This window comes from Fibroporia radiculosa, assembly GCF_000313525.1.
Source record: "Fibroporia radiculosa TFFH 294 genomic supercontigs, scaffold13103, whole genome shotgun sequence".
Classification (NCBI taxonomy): domain Eukaryota; kingdom Fungi; phylum Basidiomycota; class Agaricomycetes; order Polyporales; family Fibroporiaceae; genus Fibroporia; species Fibroporia radiculosa.
This window is the reverse complement of record NW_012133480.1, coordinates 112,218-139,189: the sequence shown is the minus strand read 5'-3', so window position 1 is coordinate 139,189 and position 26,972 is coordinate 112,218. Positions and strand designations below refer to the sequence as shown.

The following is a 26,972-nucleotide window of genomic DNA, read 5'->3' as shown; positions in this document are numbered from 1 at the left end:
TCTGATGCTAGGCTTTATTCTTGTGACTGGGTCCCTGGCCGCAATCAGATGGATTTTTTGGTGCGAAGCGACATCAACTTCGAGTTCTTCCCGCGTTCAGCTCTCAACCCCAGCTCAGCCCCGTCTCTACTTTTGGCAGTTAACTTTGACAGGAAACCCAGAATTCGAATGAGCAGACGCACGCAGGAACTGTTATGTAATTCCTCCTGGATTCTAGACAGAGAGCAGAATAAATGAGGCCGATCAGGAGAGAATGCGCACGTCGAACCATGGATCCCAAACACGCTGCACAGAAGTGGTTGAGTGCGTTTGCTACTGCCGCTTCCCAAGGGGATGTCGCTGCCCTCTTACAGTCTGTCCTCCCTCACGGATGGTTTCGCGATGCCCTCGTCTTTACTTGGAACACCCGTTCGCTGGAAGGACATGACAAGATTGCCGCGTATCTCACTGACAAACTTACCTCGGCCCAGCTCTCGAACTTCGAACTTGATGAGGAGCCTGGTCTATGCCCCGAGCTCCTCTTTGGTGTGGGTGTCGGAACAGGTTTCAAGTTCGACCTTCCGAATTGGCGAGGCCACGGATACGTACGTCTGCTCCCCGACGAAGCGACGGGTGAGCTCAAAGCCATTTCGCTCTACGTATCGCGCGACAGCATCAAAGGTCACGAAGAGATTGGGCGTGAGCTGGGGATCTTCAACAATCATACACTTTCCTGGCATGAGATCAACGCGTCTAGGCGTGCGGCGATCGAGAAGGATCCCTATGTGATCATCAGTATGTCGTCTTGTTACTTTGGCTAGATCATGATCTGAAACATTCCATAGTTGGTGCTGGCCAGGCAGGGCTACAGGTTGCAGCTCGCCTGAAACAGCTTGATGTTCCAGCTCTCATTGTAGAGAAGCACAAAGCTGTAGGCGACCAATGGCGAGCCCGCTACCCAACGCTATCCATCCATACCATCCGTCGCCATCATGAATGTGAGTTTATTTGCCGTGACGTCATATTAGATCTGGATCGTTTTTCTTCCTCGTAGATCTCTATGCTCCGTATCCTGAAACTTGGCCTGAGTTCACTCCCAGGGAGAAGATTGCTGACTGGATGCAGTACTATGCAGTATCGCAGGATCTCGTTGTATGGACGAGCTCCTACATCATACCTACGCCATCTTACGACTCTCAGTCCAAGAAGTGGACATTAATCGTGGATAAAAATGGCGAGCAGGTAGAGCTGCACCCCTCCCACATTATTTCCGCAATTGGAGCTCAAGGCCCTCCCAATATGCCAGAGGTCGCCGACAAAGACGTTTTCAAGGGTGAAGTAATTCATTCGAGCAGCTACAATGGCGGGGAACCCTACGCAGGGAAGCACGCAATCGTTATTGGCGCGAGCCAGTCTTCTGCGGACATTTGTCAGGATCTGGCCTACCGTGGTGCGGCATCCGTCACCATGGTGGAGCGCGGGTCAACTACTGTTGCATCCTCGAAGAAGGTGATGGAGGATTTGTACGAATTCTGGCCGAGCGGTGTCTCAACCCCAAACTGCGACTTCAAGTTGTTCTCCATGCCGATGAACCTTTATCGGAAAATCTTGCAGCCGCGCGAGGCCGAGTTTTGGGAGCGGGACAAAGACTTGGTCGACATACTCAAGAACAATGGCATGGCCTTAACTATGGGGACAGACGGGTCGGGCTATCACCCTTTGGTTTTCGAACGATTAGGAGGTGCGCCCACTGCACTGCCATACATGTACGAAGCACTGATCTCCTCCATTAGGATACTGTAAATCATTCTTATATCTCTCACGTTATGTCTGAATCTGATATGGTCACATTCGCTGTTCAGGGTGGGACGTAGGGCTGTCCGCGTTCATTGAGAGTGGTCAGGTCAAGATCAAGCAAGGCGTTCTGATTGAACGATACACCGAGCATGGTGTGGTCTTCACAGATGGCTCGGAACTTCAGGCGGATTTAGTTGTTTTCGCGTGAGTGCATCTCACGACATGTCCATGTGCACAGCTGTACTAACGCCGCCGAATCCACTCGCAGCACTGGTTTCGGTGATCCACGGGTCAATCTTAAGGAGACATTCAGCGCCGAAGTTATTGACCGGACGAATCCAGTGTGGGGTCTGGACCATGAAGGGGAGATCTGGGGGTCCTATCGGCCTACAGGTCATCCAGGCGTGAGTTATCCATCGCTTATTAGTTCCTCTTGTGTCTAATCTTCACGTCAATGAAAGTTCTGGTATGCGGCAGGAGATTTCTCCGCCGCCCGTGCCTTGACCAAACAGCTGGTAGGAGCTTGTTCTCCAATTTCAATTAAACCTGTCACTGATATGCTGGGACGTACAGGGTTTGCAATTGCAGGCAAGGCAGCTGGGTCTGGTTTCCGATGATAGTTGAATATCCAATGGTTGTTGATTGTATGGCTGTAGTTAATTTACTTAATGTGAGCGCATCTTAAATGAATGGCTCATGTCGCGATGAGCTGAGCTATGTCGGATCTTCATTTCGCGTTATATATCTGCAAGGCTGTGTACGTGGACGTTTTGGTCTGCCAAGTTGTTCTCGGCGCTCTGTTTGCCTTCGATTCACTTCACTTCCATATTTATTTCATTTTACAGTCCCGCTCGCGGGATGTGTATTCTTATCGATGACACCGACATGGACGTGCAGTCTACAGTATGCTCCGACTGGGCAAGGAGCATCGGAACCTTGATGTTCCAAAAGTTCCTATCTCGTCGATGCGTCCAGCGCCGGCATTGCGCCATATAGTAGAACGCTCTGTGAGTAATTAGTACTGCGAAGGTGTCTTTTCTCTCATCAAATTTTCTTGATTCATGCCGCTGGCATTCATGGTAGACGTTCAGCCAGCGTTGTTCACTGTAGGCTCCAACTCAGGCTATGCCTGTGCCCTAAGCCCAGTATCACTATCACATCGGAAGTTCCGTCTTCGGCAGCCACGCGTCTGTCCGAAGACTATTACGATGATACAGAAGATTGTGCGCGAAACGACCGGTGTATCAGGTAATCGGCTTACCTTAACTTGGATCGTGGCGTAAGGTAGAAGCTGATGGCGGCTTTAGTGGTGATGACTGCTAGAACTTGAATTTTGACACCTCACGCGCGGAACGTAGACGTCCTGGTACGTCAGGTACACTCGGAACCCCTGGCGCGGTCACCAATTGGCTGGGGTGCCGTCTCACTTGAGGTTGTGAGGTGTTAAGTTCGAACATAATGGGGAGGCCTTTTGGAACCTGTATTTGCAAATAACGTTGTCGGTGCGTGGCGTGGAGCCCCAGACATTACAAAATTATTGAAGGACGCTCGATGTTATCATTTAAGATATTCCGAATAAATCTTACATGGATGTAATTGTGCAGCCTCGCCCCTCTAGTGCAATCACGTTTCATCGAAGGCCGAGACTTTCTTCTGTATTCCTGTTTCTCATTGCCGTATATCAACTGAAACACTTCCTTTCGTCTCTTTCATCTTCAATAAAGCAACACTGCATGATGTCAATTCGTTCAATCGGTGGTCCATATTCTCATCGCAAGCGAAGAGGGGAAACTACCGGGATGGAAGCGCAACGTTGATATCTCAGCCCCGAGAACCTGATATATTCGCTGATGAGGCGGTCGTTGGCTTCTTGCATGTAGGCGCAACCACCGGGAGGAAAACCCGTGTTTCCTGGACATACATCACGAAAGTAGAAGGAGGAAAACGTTGGTACGATCTTGAATTGAACAACTTCCTACAGACAGAGATTCCTACGAGTCTCGGACAGACTTTCGTTACGTCCCGTGGATGCAACTCACGGAATTCGCGAGGTGTCACCAGTCAAGACTCCGCGCCAGAGTCAAGTTCGAAATGCTCGTGCATAAGATGACCATGGCAATATGTTTTATCAATGCATCGGTGGCATTTATATTCATATCAAGCAATTTTATCCGGCTAATTTTCTCAACATCCCTTATGAGATTGTTCAAGCGATGCATACCACATCCTTCTGAATTTGCACAGCTACATCGTCGACAGTAGCTGAACACTGACGCAAGGAGATGAATAATTTGAAGAGGGAGTCTCCAGTGGCATCTCGATGTGAAAGTATAGATGCATGTTGTAAATTCATGCACAGAAAGCATTCAGCCGCATCTTATATTCCGAATGGCTTTAAACGTTGTCTCTATGCATATTCTGTAAACACTCTTTTCGCCTTGTCCAATTTACCTTACTACATAGAAAGGGCCACCACTGACTGGGCTGGAATTTTCATCAACCGCATGCGTTCGCAGTTGTCGTATTTGTTCGTAATTTATTTCACGTTGCGGGTTTATTTTGTGCTGAAAAATAGAGCCAAATGTAGTACACACAAACTGAAATTTTAGTATCGCGACCGCCGCGATGAAATCTTCTGTCATCTAATGGACTGCCCTCTGATTCGGTTTACCTTGGCGTGATCCGTAGTCGAAATTCCATCAATCTTCAGTCACATAGACTATACCCAAAGCATGATTACTAACCCATATTCCAGACGTATGATGACTCCGCATGGGAGCGCAGCTTCACGGCCAAACGAGCCGTCCGAATACTACATAGAGATGAGCCAGAATTAATTATACGCCTCGGAGCGAACATGGTCTCGGATAACCCCGAAAGTTTTGCAGATCTGATTGGGCAGTTGACTGCGTGGCAGGTGAGTGGCGGATGTGACTTTGCGACAGTTCGACAGGTACCCCGACGACCGACGACTTCAAGTTGAGCATCGAATGCATGCTTATTGATGAACCACAGCGGGAAATTTCTCGCACTGCACTCATGCCACTCTGCTTCTAAGTATCACGGCTGTGCTTCGACCTGATTCTTCCTCGGGCCGTCGACATCGCTCTAAGTCCGGCTTGCTTTCCTTGGCTCATGATTTCTCAGAACACAAAGTTTTAGGCTGATGCTCGCACGTCGGACCACACTTCGTCCGCTGTTCATCCGTCATGTCTTCCTGTTGACTGGTTGACCGTGTTGCTTGGTGTACGCACTCTCCGGTGTCCGGACGACTTAGGGCGGCTTGGCCCGGGGACCTCGCTGACAATCTTTTTGAAGGTGGCCTCGTTGGCTCCGCATCACGAATGGTATGGGCGTGAATCAACGGCATGCAGCTGGCTGAAAGCCACCGCATCAGGGGCGTTCTTGTTATCCACGGTGTGTGTCCTGAGATAGGATCCTGTTCTCAGTGGGGCTGACGAATTTGTAGTTCGTAGGTACGGTGGAAATACCAAGTGGGTTAACAGGTGCACATGCTCTCTCACATGGTCCGGCTACCAGACGCCGAGCATTGCCAATCGCTGTCCCGGCCCAGGGTTTCCAATTCAAGCCGATATACGTACCGTGTCCGTCTTCCAGCATTCGCTCGCGGGGAACAGCATGAGTGGTCTAATGCTGCGTGGTAGAGGTATTTCCAGGACCACCCGGTTCAGGCGCCGGAGGAATTCAGCATGAGAGAAAGCTTTCGCAAATACGTACGCAATGCCGGAAAGCTTTCCAGGATGTCGTATCAGTTGTTGCTAGCGACAAAGTGAAGTGGTTAGCAATCTGAATCAATAAATTTGTTCACTGTCAAAGGTATCTGCATGCCGAACAGTCTGTCATACATCACCCACGAACGTTTTTGGCTGACTATACTTGCTTTCCGTGGGATCAGAGCGCCTTGATCCCGTTTCAGCTTCATTGCCCCAGTGGTCGGTCTGCCGCCACCCGTATTGTGCTTGGCTTTTTAATGGTGCTCCCGGCCTTGACCCGTCTTTAAGCGCGAAGGTTCCCCGTCCCGGACCTCGATTGCGTCCATTAGTGTTCTCTGACTTATCCCTCTTCTACTATTCAAGTCTTCCGTTGGGAGAGGCAGACCATCGCATCATGGCCTCTGAAGCGGCAGAAGCACAAACGCTTGCGCAGTTCGTGTATGTGGTTTGGAAAGTCGGTGTTCTTCTCGCGTACTTATCATTCGATGCCCTCGTATAGAGACGGTCCATGTCTGGCAGGAATCTTCATGAATGTAATGTGTGTCTAGGATTGGATCCCCATCGATCTATTCGGCTCACAGCCTCTCACTAGGCTATATGGCGTCATGCTCACCCAGACATTTTTCTACTACACAACGTATAGACAGTGCGTTCGTAGATCCTAAGAAGCAGCGTGGCCTGACTGATTTCATCATGTAGCGATCCTACCTGGATCAAGGTCTATGTGAGCTTCATCAGCAATCACAGGTGTTTCATCATCTTATAATGTTTTATCAGGTCGGGATTCTCTTCTTCGCTGATACACTCAACACTGCGTTCAACATTGCATGGATATATGGCGTACTTATAACAAATTTCGGTGAGTGGTGGTATGTTCTGCCACGGATCTACATTGATGATAACATGGTCATTTCAGGCAGCCTCAATGCAGTGATTTATGCGAATTGGTGTATGTTATTCGTGATGAGGTTCTTTCGCAGTCTGACCAGAATTTATAGTGATGGAGACAGGTATGATCACCATCGAAACAGAATGCCTATGATTTCCTGACACCATTGTCTGATCGACGCAACTAGAGGAAGCTTTGACTGTAAGTCAAGCTCTTGCCCTCGATGCCTTCTCTAATTCACGTGGTTGACAGGGTATAATTGGGGCACTCGTCCAAGTATTCTACGCGTGGAGGCTTCTCAAACTCACCGGGAAAAGGTGGCTAGCGGGTACCGTCGTAGCATTAGCTATTATTCAATCCCGTAAGTCAAGTCATTTAGAAGCCGTTCTGTGCTCCATATTTATCACCGTGATGCAACGAACAGTGGCAGCTATCGGCACATCCATCAACATGGCGATGCGACCACTTATTACTAATTTCGTACACTACAAGGTAAGTCTCATGCACCGTCCTCGGATGATGTCATCTAATAGAATCCTCAGGAAGCTGTTCTGGTTTGGCTATCAGCTACTGCATTCAACGACGTCTTAATTGCGCTGTCTCTCATCTGGTTCCTGGTTTGTTCAAATTTATTAATCTAAAAGCAATGTACGCTCATCAGACAGGATGCTGTAACAGAATCGCAGCCGCACCGGTCACTCGAAGACGGAGACTGTAATCTCTAAGATTATTCAAAGTGAGTTGCAGTGGTATTCTTAGAGACGGTACTGATAGGTTCTCAAGTCACGATGTCTAATGGACTCCTTACCGCAAGCTTTGCGCTGGCAGATATTATCGCTTATGTAGCATCAGTAAGTATTTTCTTTATCTCTCCCCTGAAGGTATTGACAATTGTTCGTCACAGCCTGGTGGTTTGCATCTTGGTGAGGCTGCATGAATAATTCATTAACCACGCTCTTACTGATTGGGTATGGTAGCATTTAACTATACTTTATGCAAGCTGTGAGTACATTACTCAGGCCTTTCTTCCTGATATATCTGAAAGCGGTAACCTCGCAGATATGGCAACTCTGTCATGTCGAGCCTTAATTCTCGCGCAATACTGACTTCGGCCAGTCGTAATCCAACAGGGCACACGGCTTCGTCAGGAAGGGTGAGTGTATCCAAGCACTGCTGTCGACGTTGGATATTTAATTTGTTTTAGACGATGCCACATAGTGATATCGATGATATTGGTTCCAAGGGCTCGCGTTCCGCTCAGGTATGAACTCAAGGCGTAGCGCAGCCATTGTGTATCTTACAAATACATGAAACTGTTACAGGTCATGGTCAGCGTTGAGACACATCAAATGGTCGACATGTCCGCGGCTGGGAATCGAAAATCTGACGTTGGCTCGCATTTGAGCGACGCTAAGATCGTAGCTGTCGTTTAAGGAAGATGAGTGGTCTGGTCTGCTTCGCGGATATTTGTATGATACCACACGCATGAAACTTAATAGGATTGCTGCACATGACGTTTCCTGACTACATTTCTATGTTGAGAATGGTCACAGACGGGCGGGTCATCCTCGTCCTGCTCTTAAGAGCCTCGGGCGGCCAGCAGTCCGCTTGGAATAGCGATTCGCTCGTAAGCCACTAGTCGCATCTTGACGCGCTACGTCAGTCTTCACTCCGGGTCGATTACAACGCTAGCAGCCTACATCATTCTTGATCCCGTCTCGAGATGCGCTGTTCATCATTTAAGGATCCAAGAACCCGCTTAAAAGATGCCCGGCGCGGGGAATGAGGCGTTTTAACGCGCACCTGTTGCGCACAGGTGTGTCAGCGCCACTCAGGTCGCGATATATACACCTAAATGAACGTGCTCATTATCAAGATTGGAGACTAGAAATGGTCATGGCATCAGATGCGCAGACATGTCAGATTCTATACCCACTAGTTCTGCGAACCTCAGTGCGCGCTGTTGTGTTCCACGACGTAGTCAGCAATCGCAAGCTACTAATGATGTGATCTCAGAGGACTGTAGTAAGGGGAGGGGATTTGAATTAGTACAACTGTGAGTCTAAGACCTCAGACTTCCAGTGAGATGAGCACTGAGATGAGTACGGATAATGATCGGAATTTGAGACAACATCGGAATCTCTTGAGTCTGGGTGAGTTGTCTTCCAGAGCCTATTGCATTCCCCTTCATGTAGATGCATATCCAGAAAGAACCAAGAAACAGTTGACATAAGCCGTGCTGAACGGATGTTGTCGACGTCTCCGAGGTTCAAGTTCGTTCCCAGGACGACATATCTTTCTGTGGGGATCATTCGCTTAGATGGTCCCGAAAATATCATGTGCAAAGCAAGGACTTCAAGGACACTGGTTTTCACTTCGGATCATTTCAAACATGCAGGCAGAGGAGTATGCAAGGGCGTAGCCACCGAGGAACGCGTAAAGCAATTGCCGCCGGGTTGTGCTGCGTTAAAGCGCCTATTCAGTATTAGAGTGACAGTACCGTGACGCATCTATATAGGCTCCTCTTCCTCCTCTGGTGTGCTCACATATTAACAAATGACTCTCGTTCTCTATTGAGGGCTACGATTTATTCTGGTCATTTCTAGTACCCGATCAGCCTTTCGGGCGGAAACTTGCAACAGCAACAACTCGATTCCAAAGTCGATCACGACTGAGACAGTCATGATCATCCTCTCGACCGGCACTGCTACTGGCAGAGGTACATGATTTTCAAGCATGAGCGTAACTTTGTGGTGTGCACGCTCGTGCCCTGACGCATTTGATGCTGTACCATATATGCTCGGCACGATATAGCGCCATGTCACTCTGAACCTTAATGTTCGTTACTTAGTTTTTGCCCCCTTCCTATGGATTCTAGTCCAGAGACGGTCTACTATGATGGTTCGTGCATAGAGCTACGAATACGTTGTGTCTACAATTCATTAATTCACACTTGCAGTGATCATCGTCGGAGGGGGCGTCGCAGGTTGCGCTGCTGCGTTAACTCTATTTCACTCAAACCCGGGTGCATCCGTCCTGATTTTAGATGATGCAGACCCTGGTGTATTTAAGGTAAACCGACTGATCCCCACCTCATATGTGGTGTTGATTGACCCCGATCGTCTTCAACATTCAGATTGGAGAGTCGTTGCCTGCTGCCGCCAAGCAGATTTTAACATATCTGTCTCCTGATCTTCTTCAGCGACTTTCTGGAGATGGGCACGAAAGGGCGTATATCAAGTGCACAGGCAATGCATCAGCCTGGGGAAGCTCCGAACTGGAAGAGACACACGCGATGATGAATCCGTTTGGGATGGGATGGCATCTCGACAGAGCTTGTTTCGACCAAATCTTGCGCGACACGGTGTCCAGTGCTGCACCCGACACTATTTCGCTCGTCAAAGGTGTCTTTATGAGCGTAGATACACGGGACGACGCTTTGCATTGGTCTCTGTCAGCGAGCATCTTTGAGTCTGACAAGACGAGAGTCTTCACGTCCAAGTGGGTGGTTGATGCGTCCGGACGGAAAGCAACCGTCGCACGCAAGGTGAGACACAGCCTCTATTCAGCACTTGCTGGCCCAGATACACAGTTACACTAGCTAGGAGCGCGAACGATCAGAGAGGACGCACTCTTGGCATTCTATGCCGTGTTCGTCTCGCCACCGACTACTGAAGACCAAGATTTCCGGACCGTAATTGAGGCCAGCGAGTCCGGATGGTGGTACAGTTCCCCCCTTCCCTCCAACCGCCGCGTCGTGGCTTACCACACCGACGACTCCAACCCGACTTCGAGGGACGCACGGAAGCAGGACGGTTTCATTAATCTTCTCCACACCAACACTCAGCACATATCGCAGCTGATCACGTCGGGCGGCTACGACATCCTTGTCCACGGTGACGCAAAGTACCCGGTGTGCACCGCAGCGGGCTCTGCACGCCTCGAACCACCTTGTGGTGTGTCTGTGTCGAGCGAGGCGAAGTGGATCGCAGTGGGAGATGCAGCTATGGCGTTTGACCCCCTCTCATCTCAAGGGATGATCACTGCCTTGAAGATGGGCTGTTTCGTAGGCGACGTGATAGCCCGGGACCTCCTCGCAGCTGGTTCGGACGATCCTACATCTATATTTCAGAAAGTCTATTCGCAAGCGTGGTCGAAGTACGACGAGGAAAAACAGTATTTCTATGCTCAGGAGAAGAGATTTGACGGAGAGTTCTGGAGGGCGAGAAAGTGATTTCGGGCATGATATTCCATAACGGTAGGTAAGGACTGTAGGTCAGCAAAGTTACAGTGTCGCTGAATCATATTCGATGCTTCGTGCCCAAGTCAAGGATAAGGTCCTGCGGTAACGTACTAGCGAGAACCCCAAATGAAGAGTTGCGTAGTGATTCAGCTTGGAATTGACTAAAACGAGTGCCCCCATGCCAGTCCTGCATCTTGCTGTAGTGTACGGTGAAGCTCGTGCACACCACTTTCGCCCTCGATTGTATCCCAAGCAAGTGTGGTTTATTATATGGTTCGCACAATGTTTGGCATAGAGCACGATCACAGAAACATCGTAGAGCTTCTAGTGATACTTATCTAGCCGCGTCAAACCTCATTGCCGGGCCACGGGATTCGATCCACCGCAGAACGAATCAGCTGCAATGTCTCCTTATCGTCTCGATTGGCCAACTCGGCCGCTGCGTCAAGATGGCCCTTCAATTTTTGATGTAGCTCTACACCAGCGTCATCAACCTTTTCCGGGTCCTCCCCTGCCTTGGTCCTGTAGAATTCAAACGGAGGAGCAGCGTGCTGCCCGTCCTTGAACGGCTTCTCGACCATCAAGTCTGCGAGCGGGGACAACACGTCGAGCATAATTGAGTGTATCATGGCGATGAGCGCACGGCGCACGACAAGGTCAGCGGCGCGCCATGTCTTCTGGATCGTGATGAGAAGATAACAGTAGACAGCATTTGATGCGAGCGCAAGCTGTCAAATATGGAGTCGGTGTCTTGCGTAAGGCGCAGAGAGCTCATGAAACTCACTTCGTGCAAGAACGGATCGTCCGCATACATTTTGGTTGTCGGCGAGGCAGGCACGGGCCAGCATTGCCAGGTTGTCGGACCCTGATAGAGGTCGAGGAACATCTGGTAGTGAGCCTCTTCAACTCCAACACTACCTTCGCCTTGATCAATGATGAGCTTCAACGCCTTGTATGCAGATTTCTGATCGACGATCTGCACCATCATGTCGCTGAAGAATTCTGTCGGTGAGTATTGGATTTCCCTATTTTTAAATTCAAGATATGGTTCGCAGTTTATGATCACTGATGCGATAATCAGAAGTAGCCAGCAGGGTGTACAAGCAGCTTACTCGACTCAAGCTTAGTGTAGAACTCCCCGATGCTATTGAATTGAGTTAAGATGCCGTACCATAACGTTTCCCATATGCTGGAGGACGTGATGTCCGCCTGCTCTTCGGTATCAGACAGGATCTGTGGTTTCTCGTACGGTGCCTCAATCTAGCATCAAAGTGAGACGCGATACAAATGGTAAAATGTCAATGGACTCACTTGTAGAAACGATTTGAGCATGCTCTTGTCGCATAGCTGCAGTTTGAGGGGAATTTTCGAATGAAGCATGAAATCGTCGGGGCCGCCATACGTTGGGACAGATGCAGTTGAGTAAAGTTGAGGACCAGAGTCAATGGATGTCAAGAGATTCCCCGCTAGTGCAAGATGTAGCATTTCCTGATGAACGACGACTACACGCCTCGGGATCAGCAGCTTGATGAGATGCGGCTTGAACGAGAGACTACCTAGGATCTTCTTCCTTGTCATGCTGCCTCCTGCCCCATTGTCATTTCGGATGCTAAAGATTGAGTACAAATAGAGCTGAAGAGCAACGTTATATATAGCAGCATCGGTGTCATACTAGTTTGATGTATCTCACGGGAATAGTCGAAAGCTCGACCCTGACTGCGTCGCGGAGCATGAGCACAATTTCGTCCTTAAATTGGCGTTTCTCGACCTCGGAGGGTGTCAGGGAGTACTCCATGGCGAGTTGTTGTGGTGGGAGACTTGGGACGAGGCGGACTACTCACAAAGTCCGGATTTATGTGAGAGAAGGTGAATCATGGAATCTTCCTCAAAAGGCGCAGCCGCGTACATCTAAACATTTGGGGTGGGGGCAAATTGAAATTCGCCATCCGGGTTCGAGGTGCATAACGGATGTGCCGGCGACATGGCCGTACAATGCAGCCTATGATTTGGTTTAGCGAGACCCATGAGCGGGCAGTGTGGTGGGGGGGGGATGCTATGTTGGCATTTGGGATCAAATCGGATGCGTCAGTCGTCTCCCAAACTAACCCAGCATAAGCAAAACGCATCGGCACAGATGAGTTCAAGCTGATGTGTCCAGCTCACCTTGCGTGTATTAACACGTGCATCCAATCAAGTGGCCCTCTGTCTGCTATAACTAAACCTTGTGAGACAGTAGCATGGAGGACAACTTGAAAAGTAAATAAAAAAGCTGTCAGAGATGGCGAAGCTCACACCTGGTTTCAAATTGTGTGGCACCTTGAATATCGATAGGGAGTCTTGCGCATGATGATGGCGTACAATGTACACACGGTGCACCGACGTGACAAAATCTGGAATGTTGTCTGCTGGCAATGGCAAAGCTAGGTCAGGGTGTGACCTGTAAGTTTGGATGGTGGCCACCACATTGAGCGCTGACTCGGCGCTCCGACGCCGCTGACACCTAAAGCTCACATCTAGTCTCCCCGGTCAGGCAGTCCTTAAATGACGATCTTAAGGAGGACGGCCACATAGGCTCATGTCGCTGGCTATGCTCTGGTTTCTGGCCAATATTTTGCTTTCTGCCACGGAGATTGTATCGACATTTGATGAGACATTTCTTCAGTTCTGCCTTCCTGCCAAGGGGGAAAACAGCTAGTTGCAAGTCATGACTAGTAGCCTCTTCATTCTAGATCACACGAACGCCGCGATTAGACCGCGAAGCTGCATGGTCGCTCCGACCCGAGGTCGGCGACAAACTATAAGCGTGGTGATATTGACTCGGAGTTGCAGCACCATTTCCACAGTTGACCACTTGGGGTATGCGAAAGGCCAGTTAGGCTCGACTCAGAAGTCTCGGGGTGCGCTCTCATGGAAGGCCCTGTCAGTAGCCACACGCCACAGTAACTCCAGTCTGGCTTCACTGAACAGTGGTGCTTGAAACTGTCTGTCCGTGGCGTGTTCAGATAACAGCCCCTGTCGACATGGACACATGGTCCTTGTCAGTAGTTTGCATACTGCGTCCCGTGTTATGAACTTAGTTTTTATGAAGCGGGGGTGAGAAGGTATAAGTACATTCCTCTCATTTCATTCAAGGTAAGATTTATCAAGCCCTTCTCTGAATCAACGCTCTGGGACTTTTGAAGCTTCTGACTGCTGCATAATGTCCATTGACCCCACTGAGATCAGCTACATACAGATCTTCCCGCCTATAGGCATAGCTCGTCTTGGAGATTCCGGCTTCAATCTCGACACTGGAGAACCAGATGGCGACATCGAATATTTCCTTTCTCCTGAAGTGCCCGGCTCTGACGACGTCTCACCCGCTGTGAACAATAGTTTTAGAGACTCGAAGTATAGAATCAAGCGCATGGTGTGCAGTTTTGAATTTCCTCTCGCTTCTGTCAATAAAAAGTATGCTATACAGGCTGTTCGTTTCCGCGCATACGCCTACGATAAAAACGGGAAAAACCTTGGCGAAATAAAATCCGGCGACAAATCACAGTATACTCTCACTTGGACTGTTCATGTCGCCAATCATAAAGGTGCATATCATACGTTCAGAGGTATGTCCTGACAGTCCGCTATGAGTATCGACGGCAATGAAATTCGGCTGCCCAGGGCAATATTCAACGGCGGATATAAGCTTGAGGAACCCAGATGTTCAGCCAACGACGGTAGGGATGTCTGTTTCTGTTTGCGACTGTAGCTAACTGCTACGCATAGACATATGACAATCGAACTGACCTGATCGTCGATGCCCAAGAGCAGCAAATATCAGGTCTGAAGATGATAACAGATTTGAAAGGGGGTTTCAAGGGATCCAAAGCTAACCCTGTCGAAGTACATCTTGGGCAAATTCGCACCGACGAGCATGGGCGTCTTATTTTCATCGGTGGAGCTGGATATTCGCGCTCCGTCGCGGATCCCAGCCAGCCCCATTTTCAGCCAGACATAATTTCTGCATTTGACAGCATTGACTGGGTCGACGATACATGTGATGGTTGGGTTAATGTTACGGTCAAACATCCGGATCTCGCGGAAATGTATGGTCTCTGTGTGTTTTCAACCTGACTCTAATCCTCAACGCATTGTACAAGTCTCGCAGCGCTTCAAAAATCAACTATACTGGTCGCGCCTCCAAGATTTGTATGGGGTATCCAGGCTCCGACGACCTTGTACGACCTCATCGCGAACATCTACAATAAAGAAAAGGGCTGGAAGGATCATGAAGGGACACTGTTTTACTGGGATATATGGCCCGTCTTGCTTTCCTGCTATACTCTGTCATGGGTCAATAATGAAGCATATCAAGGTCATGGTAGGTCCTGTGACAGCATTGATCGTATATCAACTGAATGGCATTGCCGCTAGGTGTTGCCGGTATGGGGAATTTCTTGCCTATAAAATCTAAGCTGGCCACACCGGGAAAAGCCATGTCTGACGCAATTCTACGCGACCGTATTTTCAAGCGGTTGAGAGCGCCAGACTACGAGAAGCCAGACCAGGCATCGACAAAGTTTATGCCGAGGCTGTCTGGTGACGGGTGAGTTCTTCTTCACCCGTACATCGTCGAAATTCTTAGGTGACCGAAATAGTGGTGATCTTGATCGGCCTGGCGAGCCTATAGGTTCAAAAAATCTCATCAGAAATTTCGCCGCGCTCACTAAGCTTCAGTACGATCACTTTTCCAAGTGGAAAGACGGAGACTTTCTCGCGGACGACGCCCCGTGGAGCTCGTACAAAGACATCGAGTCTGTCCCTACTACCTTGCAGCCGCTGTTCCTGACACGAGCTGCGCTCGAGCACACCATAGGCGAACCCCTATATCCTGGAATTGAGATGTCTTGGGAGGCTAGGGAGTCACAAATGTACGTGCTGGAGCGGCACCCTTCCAGCAAGGACAGCGACCCTCCATTCCGTATCAATCACGATTTGTTCCCGGCTGGCCATGTCTGTCGTGGTCTGAGCCTTCCATGGCAGAGTGATTTCAATCAATGCAACACTTACTGGTAAGTGCATCCCTTGTGTATTACGGCCAGACGTTTATCAGCATTGCTAGGTGGCCATCCTCTCGTCCTGATGATATCATTAATATTCTTAGCCTGGACGGCTTGCCGCATGGGGTGACACCCTCGAGGCCTGACCCGACAATCCGTGATATCTCTGTCGACGAATTCATAAAAACTGTCTCCCCACAGAGAAGAAAGTGGTCTCGCGGCATACGCAATACCCCGGAGTGTAAGCCACCACCTTATTGTCTGTACTGCCATACGATGACCATGGCGAGAGCAGTTCCGAGTAGCTTCTATCCAGGAAGCACGGATATGGTTCGATTCTGGCAGAAGCTTGGGTTTGTGACGAAGCTCCCGGACACCACTGTTGGCGGGCTTCCCATGTGGTTGGAATCGGAGCGCGTACACATTGATAGGAGCCGGTCAATGAACCGAGGGGTCATTACGGCACCCTTCTCAAACGTGCAAGACGACATCGATTGAGTAGCGGGTGAGCTTGTGATAGCGTAGGGGTCGCTAAATCGCCCAATAGTTGTTTTGTGTGGATACATACATACGGCCACAAAAAATAGCGTTGGCCTATTCGATCGATGCATTGAGCCACTTCGTTAACGTCCATAGGCTGTGAGATGCGATGTATCGAGAAAACGGCCAGCTTCAATGTCTCCCTCCCGCGCAGGCGATATGGCGAGATGAATACGTTGATCCATGTTTGCCTCAATGGAAATCTATAGCTCGCGCATTACGACCATACTGACTCCATATCGTAGGCATATGGATGGTATAAAGAGTATTTCGAGTGCAATCTTTCTCAATGACATACATAAATCAAAAGTTGAGAACACATTCGACAAAAGTCAGACGTTCCAAACACCAGCCAACTTAGTTTTGTTCAGCACGGTGATAAGTGATCAAAGCGACGATACCATACAAGATATGTATGAGAATGACAGATGATTCCACAAGCACTGAGAATACAGGCGTCAGGTACAAAACATAGCAGGATGGTCAAACAAAACACCAGCCCTCTGACAACTCAAAACTCCCGATTCGCAACCGCTTCAGCGAGCATAGCCTTCGTGTGTTCCGAACGTGGCTTGATATCGCATTCAGTGTGCTCCGGGAATCTGTTTCGCAAATCCACATCAGCACAATCACCCTTGCATTGCCCTCACCCCAGCCAACACTAGCCGCAGAAGAATCAACGATCGCGTTTGAAGACACTTACACGATGGTTCCACTTGTATACGTCAGTTCCGGTATGATCTCCTTGCCCTGCGCGTCAAGCTTCGGCACGATGGTGCACGTCGCCAGCAAGGTCGCGATGACCGCGAATGCGGTACCTTCCGCGAAGTGGTACCCGGGGCAGAAGCGCCGCCCAAAGCCGAACGCCAGGTCGGTGACCTTTTGCATCTCCGCGTCGTCGCCGCCGAAGCGTTCGGGCCTGAATTCCATCGGGTCAGGGAACTCCGCGGGGTCGTGCAGCATGTACCTGCGCAGAAGTAGGCAGCTGGAAGTCAGCGAAAGGAAAGATGGAGGGTGCGAAGACGAACCAGACGTTGGGGATGATCACACAACCTTTGGGCAGGAGCATGCCTTTGTATATGTCGTCTTGTCGTAAAGCATGAGGTAGACCTGAACCGAATTCGTAAGTGCATCTATCGAGAAAAGGTGCGTGCGGCCTACATAGAGGTATGGCAGGCTGCCATCGGAAAACTTCAGTGATCAGACTTCGCACATACGGAAGCGAAGCTCTGTCTTTGATCGATGGAAGCCTGTCCGGGCCCACGACAGCATCTATCTCGGCCTGTGCCTTCGCCTGAATGTGCGGGTAGCGCAGCATCGCAGAGCAGAACGTGAAGATAGTAGACATGTTCTTTGTACATAATAGTATATCATGCTTAGCAAAAACAAGCCACTTTGAAAACGAAGGGATCATACCGTGTCCAGACCACCACCCAGGCCCGATGACGCACCCCACACTAACGCAGCTTCGTCTTCCTTTGAGAGCTCACCGCCGCCGCTCTCGATGACAGTTGCACACAAGTTGGGCAAGTGGACGTTTCCTGTTTTCTGCAGTGCGAAGTATTATGGCAGGTTACAACACTAGAAACGATAATCACGCACAAGATTTTTCTTCAGCCATAGATACGGAACCCATGATGCATCCCACTCCAACTGCTTCCACTTCTTCGCAATCTGTAGGAACGACGTGCCAGGCATCCACTCGGGCAGGTATTTCACTGTGATCTATGTTTACTGTAAGTCGACCCAAGCAAGCGAATCACTTACGGGCAGGAATGAGGTCGACCATGAACGCACCCGGTTCCGTCGCCTGGCTGAAGTTGTCCATCGCCTCGAACGAAGTATTGATCATCTTGTCCTTCTCGCCCTCCACCTCGTATCCATATGTGACGCGCATGATGATAGCCGCGATCCGTCTATGCCCCATTAGCACACCCTGCTACCGACAGAAGAGAGGATGCTACGCATATACGCATATGCACACGCACACTTTAGTCTGCATCACAAGCGTGCTGGGATCCCGCATGACTCCCTGGACAAGTCTGCGGGCCTCATGCTCCTGGATTGAATAGTATCGCGGCACAAGCGACTGAGTGAATGACTGCACGACGAGCTTGCGTTGTGCACGCCAATCGTCGCCATAGGATAGCAGCACCATTTCTTCGCCATACCCTGACCTATAGTCAAAGGCCTTAGTCGTCTGAGGAAATCGATGGGAAGACGTACGTACAGCTCACATGCCATAACCTGGGCGAGGATGAAAGAATATGTCAGAAATTTTAACAGCTCGATGAATGGGTTGATTCGCGAGGCACGGGCCCTTCCAATTTACTAGAAGATATAAAGACAGGATAGGCTGTACACTTGACCTTTACAGAAGAGGATTACCCTCAAAGCCCCCCACTTGGTTGAAGAATTCCTGATACTGCTAGGACTATGCGTCATCCTAAAATCAACCATACCAGCCTAGTCCACCAGACACGGTGTGGTCTAGACGAGCAGAAGATGAAATGAAAGTAATATAGGAGGCAATGGCACCAATTGTCAGGTTTTGTTTCAACCAAGACATTAGGTCAGATACATATCAAAATACAATGAAACAGAGACCTAGCAATTCAAGAGAAATGAACACAAAAGCCCGTGCCTCACGAGACAGTCGATCATCGAAACATGATGATCGGGCTTACAAAACGCGGTCGGTCTGAGTAGATTGTAGACCGCTTGTCGAGTAGGTCCTTCGCCACCTCAATAGAATTGATCACAACGAGGTGCTCGCCAAATGCGTCGAGATGGACAAGGTCTCCTGCTCGTCAGTCAATCGTCAACAGGGTCGCGATAAACCAAGACATCGCAATCATCCCACCATAAGTTTTTGCCCACTCCGAGTAGGTCAGCCAAGGTCGAACTTGAGGAATCTGCAGAGCGTTGCCTATTATTGGCCAGCCAGATGGGCCAGGTGGATAGGCTTGTCGAGCCCGGAGCGCGAGGGTGTACCTGATAGCGAAAAAGCTAGTGAGAGCCGCGAGAACGGTGACAAGCAAACTCGATTCCAAGACATTGCGGAAGAGCACGACAACGCCGAAGATGGCGCTGGCGGTTACAAAACTATCCGAGTCCATGGTCGCTGGCGGGCGCAGCAGTTGACTGCAGGCTCGAAAGGTGAGCCATGGGATGGTGTTGTTGATGTCCACGTCACGTACACGCGCGAAGCGAAGTTGATGTTCGACAGCTTCCACAAACCTTAACCTACTCGCTGCAGTGACCAACGTGCGTTCATGTATGTCTATAATATTACGCAGAAATTAACGATCTATTCGTTACGGATATAAAACAGTCATGATTTCAGGGTTGTAGCCTGTCACAAATTTTGGGACCCTAATAATACGCCTAACACACGCCAGCCGAGACATTTGACGTTCAAGGTTCAACATTGGTCTTCATAATGGGAAGGAGACGAATCCCACCACATGTGCCATTCCTCAGCTTGATGCTCCGGAGTCCCCGGCAACTTAGACATTGATCGTGGGGAACATTAAGGGTCCAAAACGGCAACGTCCATGACCCTGCACAGTCGAGACTCGCGCGCAAAGAGCGGATCCCACCGGCATGGAGGGAAGGAACCCCTACAACATGCGAGACCCGATGGCGAGACCATGGTGAAAATGCTGCGCAGTTCAATTTTCACAAACAACGCTGCAGCGCGCTGAACTGATCATTAGCAACTGACCTAGTATTGCGAAAGAGATTCATATGGACGGGAACCAGCGATCCCATGTCCCACGATTTCAAGTTCAGACAGCGACTTGTTTCCTTTGTCACAATTTCTAGCTATACGCCACACGGCCCTCAAGAAACTGCAGCAGCCACAACGATCAGCTCAAACTCGAACCTCGTTCCAGCAACAACGGGAGTAGGATATGATGCCGAAAACGAGTGACAATACTGATGCAGGCGACCAGCTGGGCCAGTCGCGGAAGCAGACACGGCAGAGCGTCGTTCAAGATACTAGTCTAGACCGACCAGAACACGACGGTCAGCGCCGTCTTGGACAAGCAAGCTCCCAGCAGCACCATTCGTTTCAGTACTCTTCTCAGCACAGTCTCTCCCAGCAGCAGATTATCTCACAGGTTGCCGTCAAGATAGGGATAAGACAAGAATTCTTGGACAAGCAGAAAAGCCAGATAGCTGCCATTTATATCAGCACGAAGGAGGACGAGTGTCGTCTCGCCGACATGGAGCGAAACTACACGGCCGCAAATCACATCGATATCCAAGTTCAGCTGGAAATGCATACAACACGGGATGAAATCGCAATAAAGAGAGACCTGCTGTCACGGATGATCAACGGGCTGAGGACCTTTTTAGACGAAACCAAGGATCTTTCGCTCGCGATGCCGTAGAACAATCTCGGGAACCCGTGAGTACGACATCGAGTGTGCGGCGATACATACTCATGACCATTTACGCAGCGATGACCGGTCGGGAGGAACGCCTGGCATACAACAGACTAGATTGGTCGACCAGAACGGCTTCCAGCAGCGATGTCAAGGCCTATTCCAAGGGCCTTCGTCTCAGTCTGTCGCAGAAAGTTGGCGTAAATACAGAGCTTGTCGAATCAGGCAGCCATGGTACAACAATATACAACGATCAATCCCCTTTCGGCAGAGAACCTCACGAGACCATACAGGACGTTTGCGCATAAGCACAGCATCCAATTGGACAAGCATATGATGCAATTTGAGAGCCGTGAATTACCCCTGCACTGTCTGCATGCTGCAGTGATGCCCCTCGGTGGCGATTGCGCTGTAAGCTTGACATGGAGGGACTGAGCTTGAGTGATTACTGTCTGAACAGGGTGACCGAACGCCGCCTCTGGCCCGTCGTTAGCAGCAGACAGGCTTCGTACAATTCCCCGGAAACGAATCCGAGCCAGTGCAGTCAGGCCACAGCGTTGCGCTCCATCTACAATAGATAGGCAATCAATATCTTCAAGCGTTCGAATTGTTATGTGATCAGTACCATATAGGGTGACTAAGTGAGATATCCGAGCGCTAAACAGGGCGACTTACAACAATGTGATGATTCACCCGGCGCGCTGTCGTTGTCGCTGTCGTGACAGGGAAACTCTGACAAAAGGATGAAAACTAGAAGATGTAAATTGCATCCCCGGAGTACCAAGTTGAGTGCTGAGAATGTGCAAGGAAACAGGCATGCGGTACAACAATCCGGTACACCCCGATTACGGTCAAACCACGGGTCCAGAGCAGCCCGGCCAATACTGCTGCCACGGTCGTCAGAATAGTGCCATCAGTGATTGGAAGATTTAGCAAAGTGGTTGGTGAGCAAGGAACCAGACACCTAGAGATCAAGAGGCACAAGTCGGCGGAGGAAGATGTCTGATTCGGGTTTTACCGATACCCAGCTTGTGTATTTTTGCAACCAGTAAGTGACTTGAGGCACACGCGGACAGAAAACGGCTGTTGGGTCCCCCCGAGCAGTCAGTTTGTCAGAATCACAGATACACCTCTGCATCTCGGATTTTTTGGTCGTCATAGCCTTCGGATAGTTTTTCACCGTCATAGTGGGCATGAACCAACTGACCTTCGAACGAGACGCCCTAAGTTACATCCGCCGCAAAGCCAGGATGCATGGACGCTTAAAGTTGCTTCCATGGATACCTTACGCTAGACGAGATTGCGTATTAGATATTCTCTATGATAGAGCTTACAGAACATAGTAAATTCAAAGGAAACGTGAGTTATTTCTCTTCGTCATTTGTTCGATGATTTACCGCAACGGTAAGATAAACTTTTTCACACTTCACAATAAAAAATATGAGCCCACCTGTCCATCAGCACAGCAACTGATTTGCCGCAATGATCTATACCTCCGGCCGGATACTGCGCAAGTCGCACCGGGCAATAATGAAACAGGGTACACCTTCAGCTGATCGCCCTATATTAGTTATTATAACAGCCAGCGAGCTTAGCATCGTCGACATCTCTTGAAATGGTTGTTCGACACACGATCTGAAAGAAGGCATGAACTCGGAGTCAAACCTGATCAGGCCTTATTTGTTGTTGTAGGCAGCAGCAGCAGACGTTCTTGCAAACTGCATCTTGTAAGTCCGTATTCCACACTTACGCGAAAATAAAAATTATGAGCGGTCCGTTGTGACTGATTGTGGTTGTAGAATGTTCAGCAGAACGACATCGCAGCCTTATCAACTCGTATAGACAGTCCATGAAGGGTCTGATGATGTCTTGATCAACTGCTCACCACAGAGTGCTTGTTCTGACAGTACGTGGTGGTCGCGGTCAATCTGCTAGATACGCCACAATGGTTGCGGTCCCAGGCGTGCTGGCACTAGCGTGTCTGGGATCACAATCGGACTGTGCGATAACATAGAGAAATAGCGCGTACCTAGGCACCAGCAAACCGGTAGAGAGGACAAAGCAATGCGGAGCGCTGAAAATGCATGTCCGAAAGCGCGGGGAATCGGCACGTACGAGGCGAATTTCGGACTATCTATCCACGCCTGTCGTTGCTTCTGAGCGACTTCCTCGGATCCTGACAAAGATTGGGTTATGCAGCAATTAGACTGGCGTAGAGCAGATGAGGCTGAGCGACATGCGCATGTGCGATAAGGAGAAAGGAGCAGCCAAGTCTAGAGGGGTTTATTTGGTCATGGTTATTCCTTTACCGCCGGGCCGGGCCTAGCTGGCATCTCGCAGGCATTTTGGTCTACTTCAGTTTTCTCAGATTATCAAGTGTAGTTACTACTCGGGTCTAGTATCCTGCATGAACACTCAAAGTTGGAACCCAAAATCCACACTATATTGAATGCAAACACGATCTCCATGGTTGGACCGAGAAAGTAATGGCGTTATCCATGGCCCCGAATCTATATGGACGTGAAGTTAGGAATGCCTCGTCGGCGGTAAGTTGTGTCAACATCCTGTCCGACGACCTTCCATCAACGGATTGTGAGCAACGAGCGGGCGCAGGGAGCGCGGAATCAACAGATGACCGGGTCTCACCATTCTTCGTCGCTCATTCCACGGCACTGCTTAGGGCAGCGCCAGAGGCGCCAGCGCACTTCGTCGGAGCGCAAGAATCAGAGACTTGGAAGTTGGGGAAGCAAAGTATGTCAACGCGCTTGCCATTGTTAGATCTTAACACTTATCTTTGTGTACGTAGCTGGAGGAGCCAGCGCCAGGAAGACAATACCATGCGGACTGTTCTGTAGACTCGAGTATTCAGGCTCGTCAGCGTGGCGTTTGCATGGGAGACACCGCAGAGAAGCCGACAATGCTCCCGCGGTCGCAGGTGAAGAAGTCCCAAGATTTGCGTACATTTAGCCACTTGTGCTTTCTTCCTACCATCGATCGTCCGCTCTGAGAGCAGTATGAGTATCGGAAGTGTAGGCAGTCATAGCATGCTGGGCACGTACGATCCTCCCTTGTTCTATCTGCACGAACAATTGACCCATGTGCATACAGGCAAGGGTCTCTCTGCGTTGATCCTAGGAGGAACTGGTGCGGCAGGTAGCCTCGTATTGCAAGAAATCCTTGCCTCGCCACATTTCGCTCGCGTCAGTGAATACGGACGAAGAATCACTGCTGCTGAGAAGATCGTTGTTGGGAAGGAGAAGTTGGAGCAAAAGGTCATGAATTACGAGGACCTGGAAAGCAGCGGGTTACGAGATGGGAAATGGGATGTGATCTTCATTGCGTGCGTCACACACATCTTCCTAATCCTACCTCTTTATTGGACAGTCATTTTCTTTGCCTGGATAGCCTCGGAACTAGCAGCATTACCGCGAAAAACCGCGACGAGTTCACTAGAGTCGACAAGGAGTTAGTGCTTGGATGTAATCGATGTGGAAATTTCTCTCTGACGCACTGCTAGATACGTTGTCAACGCAGCTCGTGAGGCCAAATCATCAGATCCTGAACATCGACAACGCTTGCTCTACATCTCCGTGTGTGCCTTGAAATTTCTCGGATTGTCAATGAAGATCGTTCTAACACCTAGCGCACATACGTATAGGCAATTTATGCGAACCCATCATCTTATTTGTTCTACTTCAGGTGTGGAGGCCCTCTGTTCAGTCGATTGATCCAAAACTTACTATGCACTCTGGGTACCAAGGAGCAAAGGTTTGACAGAACGCGCTCTTGCTCAGCTGGGTTATGATGACTTCATTGCCATCCGACCTGCCTCGTTTGGTGGAGTACATCGAGAAGTGAAAAGGCCGGCAGAGGAATTCCTCAGGTGCGCCTTCAATCATGCATTTAGTTTTTCGCCAATGATCAACAATTCGCCTGCCTACCGCTAGCACGTTCTTTCGCGGACTCACCTTCCTCACTGGCAGTGTGAACCTCCACATCCACGTAAGTCGTCGGCAACTTCCATTTGTTTAACGGATGCTGACAGATGTGAACCTTTATTGTAGCTGTCAAGACTTGCCATGGGCATACGAATGGTTGGGGAGATGGGCTCAAGCGAACTTCCATCTGGGCTAGCGACATCCGTGGTCTCACCTGAGGGGACGTATACTGCGCTGATCAATGGAAGCATATTAGCTTTGACGGATAGTAATGAAGCACGATGAGGCGACTGGTATGAGTGTGATTGACAGACAATTTGTGGTCCGCTGATCTGGCACAGCTCCAGACGGGTTCTCAACCTCTTACGCGGAACAATCATATTATCTCCACCCTTCATCTTCTTGTAGTGGTGGAATCAGACCCAACTTCTTAGTAGCAGCGTGGACTGTACAGGAAAAATATGTCATTACGATAGCAGAATTACATTTCGTGGAGATACACCCGGGAATGACAAGTTGTGTATTCAGATAACACAATAACGTAGACCTAGTATCTCGACATCTCAACTATGGGCACCATGTTTCCAAGACAGGTCGCTACTCGTACACTGCGCTTGAAGTGAATGAAGGTGAGAGGCTAGATACGTGAAATCGCCAGTAGTAAATTAAAGTACAGGAGTCTGTCCAATATACACTCGCAGGTATGGGTTCGCTACACCACTGAGTCTTTCTCCCGTATAACATCGCGTGTTATCGAGATCCCGCCAGTATTTTTGGTCATGACAGAATCCACAGCAGTGGAAGCGTTAGTAACGGTGGCGAACCGCATGCTTCCCATATGCTTGAGCTGAATTGCGGTTGTGCTAGGGTTCGTTGTCAGCTCAGTGGCGCTACTCTGTGACCACGCCTTGCCAGTGGCCACCCGATAGATGATAAGCAGGGACGAGACGATCTGCGTATAGTAAGGTGAGTCAGAGATGGAATAGACCTGAGTGCTCTACAAAATGATCCGGCTGGAAGTAGACGACATACCTGTACTTGGCTGACGCTGTCCAGGAATACATTTGCGAGCGAGTTGCCCAGCCCAAAGGGCACGATGAAGAGCACGGCAAATATCGAGTAAAGGGATGCAGACTCAATGAGGATGGCAGAGATATTCAAGTAGTCCGACGACTCCTTCGTACCGAAGACGCGTGCCATGCGCCGTCGATAGATAAGCAGACGACCGACGATTAGCAGGGTAACGATGACGTTGAGGGAGAGCGACATCACGTAGTACGCAAGTGTGATGTTTACGAATGCGAAAGGAGATGATCCGGTCATGTCAATAAGGAGGGCAAGCCCGAGAGCTATCAGTAAAAGATGTCAGGCTATTGCAGAATCAAGCTATGAAGTGATGAACATACCAACCGATGCAAGTAACATCAAGACGGGAAAGAAGGTCAGTGCAGCCAGCCAGCCCTGTCCAAAATCTCTGAAGATGACCATGAATCGCCAGACCTAGGACAAGTAATCAGCCCGGTGACATATCCACACGAACCACCAGCAACGCACGAGAAAAGCATCCAATAACCAGTTTCCAACAACAAAACACACGTTCGCGATCTCATCAACGGGATTAGCGAACTCTGCTTCTTCATACACACTGGGGCCTCCAGGGTAATTTCGGTATTCGATAAACGCCTGCTGCGTAAATTTTGCCTGGCTCCCCATAAATAACGTTCCGATGGTGAAGATAACGCAAATAAAGCTGAGGAGGAAGAGCTGTCGCCGAAAGTTGTGCCGATCCATTTTGCGGACGAGGGTCACAAAGCACATGACAAACAGCGTGAGCTGCATCCCATACGCGATGTTAGAGAGGAGTGCGCCTTGTAGCCATGTCTCCTCCGCGAAAATGACCGACGCAGTCTCGTTGGGCGCCCAGGACGAGTTTGACATATCCTAGCGGAAGCACGGTTAGCATAGTTGCATGGGTGCTATCGGAGGTCAGGGCGTAAGAGGGAGGACACATACCGGAGGAGCTGCTCAGCGGATGGATTCCGATTGCAGGGTGAGGAGGGGTTAGCCAAGCTCGCATGGGGAATGTCCGCTTATATGACTTAGGTAACTGGAGGGCTTCAGCGCCCGGGATGAAAGGAGCAATGCACCATGCCATCAAAGACGCGCACACGTGAGGGGCTATGCGAGAGGATCGGGGATGTGAGGATTCTGGCGATATTGGTCCCATGCAAATGATCGCTCAATGCAGTCACGGAATGCCAGCTCGGCGAAGAGACCGGCCATCTTTGCAAGAGCGGTAAGCAATTCAAAGCGGCACGGAGTGTGCTCTTTGTGCGCCGCTACGCAAGGCAAGATGCGGGTGGTGTTGCGGGCCTAATACGACGTACTACAGTTGAGTTATAGCAAATGGCCCGAATCCCAA

At 49.7% G+C, this 26,972-nt stretch overlaps 9 protein-coding genes across 9 annotated transcripts; 6 read left to right on the top strand and 3 right to left on the bottom strand.

The window, feature by feature from the left end:
• Positions 1-269: 269 nt before the first annotated feature.
• On the top strand, positions 270-2,400 carry FIBRA_07473 (uncharacterized protein; the record flags this gene model as incomplete). Its single annotated transcript, XM_012329156.1, has 8 exons — positions 270-774; positions 825-977; positions 1,034-1,720; positions 1,773-1,778; positions 1,842-1,980; positions 2,045-2,180; positions 2,238-2,291; positions 2,350-2,400. The coding sequence occupies 8 exons, from the start codon at positions 270-272 to the stop codon at positions 2,398-2,400; spliced, it is 1,731 nt and encodes a 576-aa protein (XP_012184546.1).
• A 3,504-nt stretch (positions 2,401-5,904) lies between these two features.
• FIBRA_07472 (uncharacterized protein) lies at positions 5,905-7,832 on the top strand (the record flags this gene model as incomplete). Its single annotated transcript, XM_012329155.1, has 18 exons — positions 5,905-5,948; positions 6,010-6,048; positions 6,103-6,156; positions 6,210-6,234; positions 6,288-6,369; positions 6,427-6,459; positions 6,509-6,520; positions 6,587-6,600; positions 6,652-6,760; positions 6,824-6,891; positions 6,942-7,016; positions 7,078-7,135; positions 7,183-7,250; positions 7,304-7,322; positions 7,377-7,401; positions 7,459-7,552; positions 7,604-7,660; positions 7,722-7,832. The coding sequence occupies 18 exons, from the start codon at positions 5,905-5,907 to the stop codon at positions 7,830-7,832; spliced, it is 987 nt and encodes a 328-aa protein (XP_012184545.1).
• Positions 7,833-9,266: 1,434 nt separating this feature from the next.
• On the top strand, positions 9,267-10,633 carry FIBRA_07471 (uncharacterized protein; the record flags this gene model as incomplete). The annotated part of the gene is made up of 4 exons (XM_012329154.1): positions 9,267-9,300; positions 9,359-9,471; positions 9,536-9,946; positions 10,001-10,633. 4 exons carry the CDS (start codon positions 9,267-9,269, stop codon positions 10,631-10,633), a joined length of 1,191 nt encoding a protein of 396 aa, XP_012184544.1.
• A 356-nt stretch (positions 10,634-10,989) lies between these two features.
• FIBRA_07470 (uncharacterized protein) lies at positions 10,990-12,437 on the bottom strand (the record flags this gene model as incomplete). The annotated part of the gene is made up of 5 exons (XM_012329153.1): positions 10,990-11,370; positions 11,427-11,707; positions 11,755-11,902; positions 11,954-12,274; positions 12,333-12,437. The coding sequence occupies 5 exons, from the start codon at positions 12,435-12,437 to the stop codon at positions 10,990-10,992; spliced, it is 1,236 nt and encodes a 411-aa protein (XP_012184543.1).
• A 1,404-nt stretch (positions 12,438-13,841) lies between these two features.
• Positions 13,842-16,176, top strand: FIBRA_07469 (uncharacterized protein; the record flags this gene model as incomplete). The annotated part of the gene is made up of 8 exons (XM_012329152.1): positions 13,842-14,244; positions 14,300-14,355; positions 14,405-14,724; positions 14,779-14,999; positions 15,053-15,224; positions 15,277-15,690; positions 15,741-15,919; positions 15,974-16,176. The coding sequence occupies 8 exons, from the start codon at positions 13,842-13,844 to the stop codon at positions 16,174-16,176; spliced, it is 1,968 nt and encodes a 655-aa protein (XP_012184542.1).
• A 553-nt stretch (positions 16,177-16,729) lies between these two features.
• On the bottom strand, positions 16,730-19,337 carry FIBRA_07468 (uncharacterized protein; the record flags this gene model as incomplete). Its single annotated transcript, XM_012329151.1, has 11 exons — positions 16,730-16,820; positions 16,922-17,185; positions 17,247-17,328; positions 17,380-17,569; positions 17,635-17,766; positions 17,821-17,936; positions 17,986-18,154; positions 18,209-18,395; positions 18,449-18,465; positions 18,906-19,021; positions 19,082-19,337. 11 exons carry the CDS (start codon positions 19,335-19,337, stop codon positions 16,730-16,732), a joined length of 1,620 nt encoding a protein of 539 aa, XP_012184541.1.
• A 653-nt stretch (positions 19,338-19,990) lies between these two features.
• FIBRA_07467 (uncharacterized protein) lies at positions 19,991-20,618 on the top strand (the record flags this gene model as incomplete). Its single annotated transcript, XM_012329150.1, has 2 exons — positions 19,991-20,128; positions 20,178-20,618. 2 exons carry the CDS (start codon positions 19,991-19,993, stop codon positions 20,616-20,618), a joined length of 579 nt encoding a protein of 192 aa, XP_012184540.1.
• Positions 20,619-23,626: 3,008 nt separating this feature from the next.
• Positions 23,627-24,835, top strand: FIBRA_07466 (uncharacterized protein; the record flags this gene model as incomplete). Its single annotated transcript, XM_012329149.1, has 7 exons — positions 23,627-23,952; positions 24,018-24,077; positions 24,130-24,202; positions 24,271-24,311; positions 24,373-24,495; positions 24,560-24,614; positions 24,677-24,835. The coding sequence occupies 7 exons, from the start codon at positions 23,627-23,629 to the stop codon at positions 24,833-24,835; spliced, it is 837 nt and encodes a 278-aa protein (XP_012184539.1).
• Positions 24,836-25,262: 427 nt separating this feature from the next.
• Positions 25,263-26,488, bottom strand: FIBRA_07465 (uncharacterized protein; the record flags this gene model as incomplete). The annotated part of the gene is made up of 4 exons (XM_012329148.1): positions 25,263-25,502; positions 25,583-25,899; positions 25,957-26,050; positions 26,105-26,488. The coding sequence occupies 4 exons, from the start codon at positions 26,486-26,488 to the stop codon at positions 25,263-25,265; spliced, it is 1,035 nt and encodes a 344-aa protein (XP_012184538.1).
• Between the last annotated feature and the right edge of the window lie 484 nt (positions 26,489-26,972).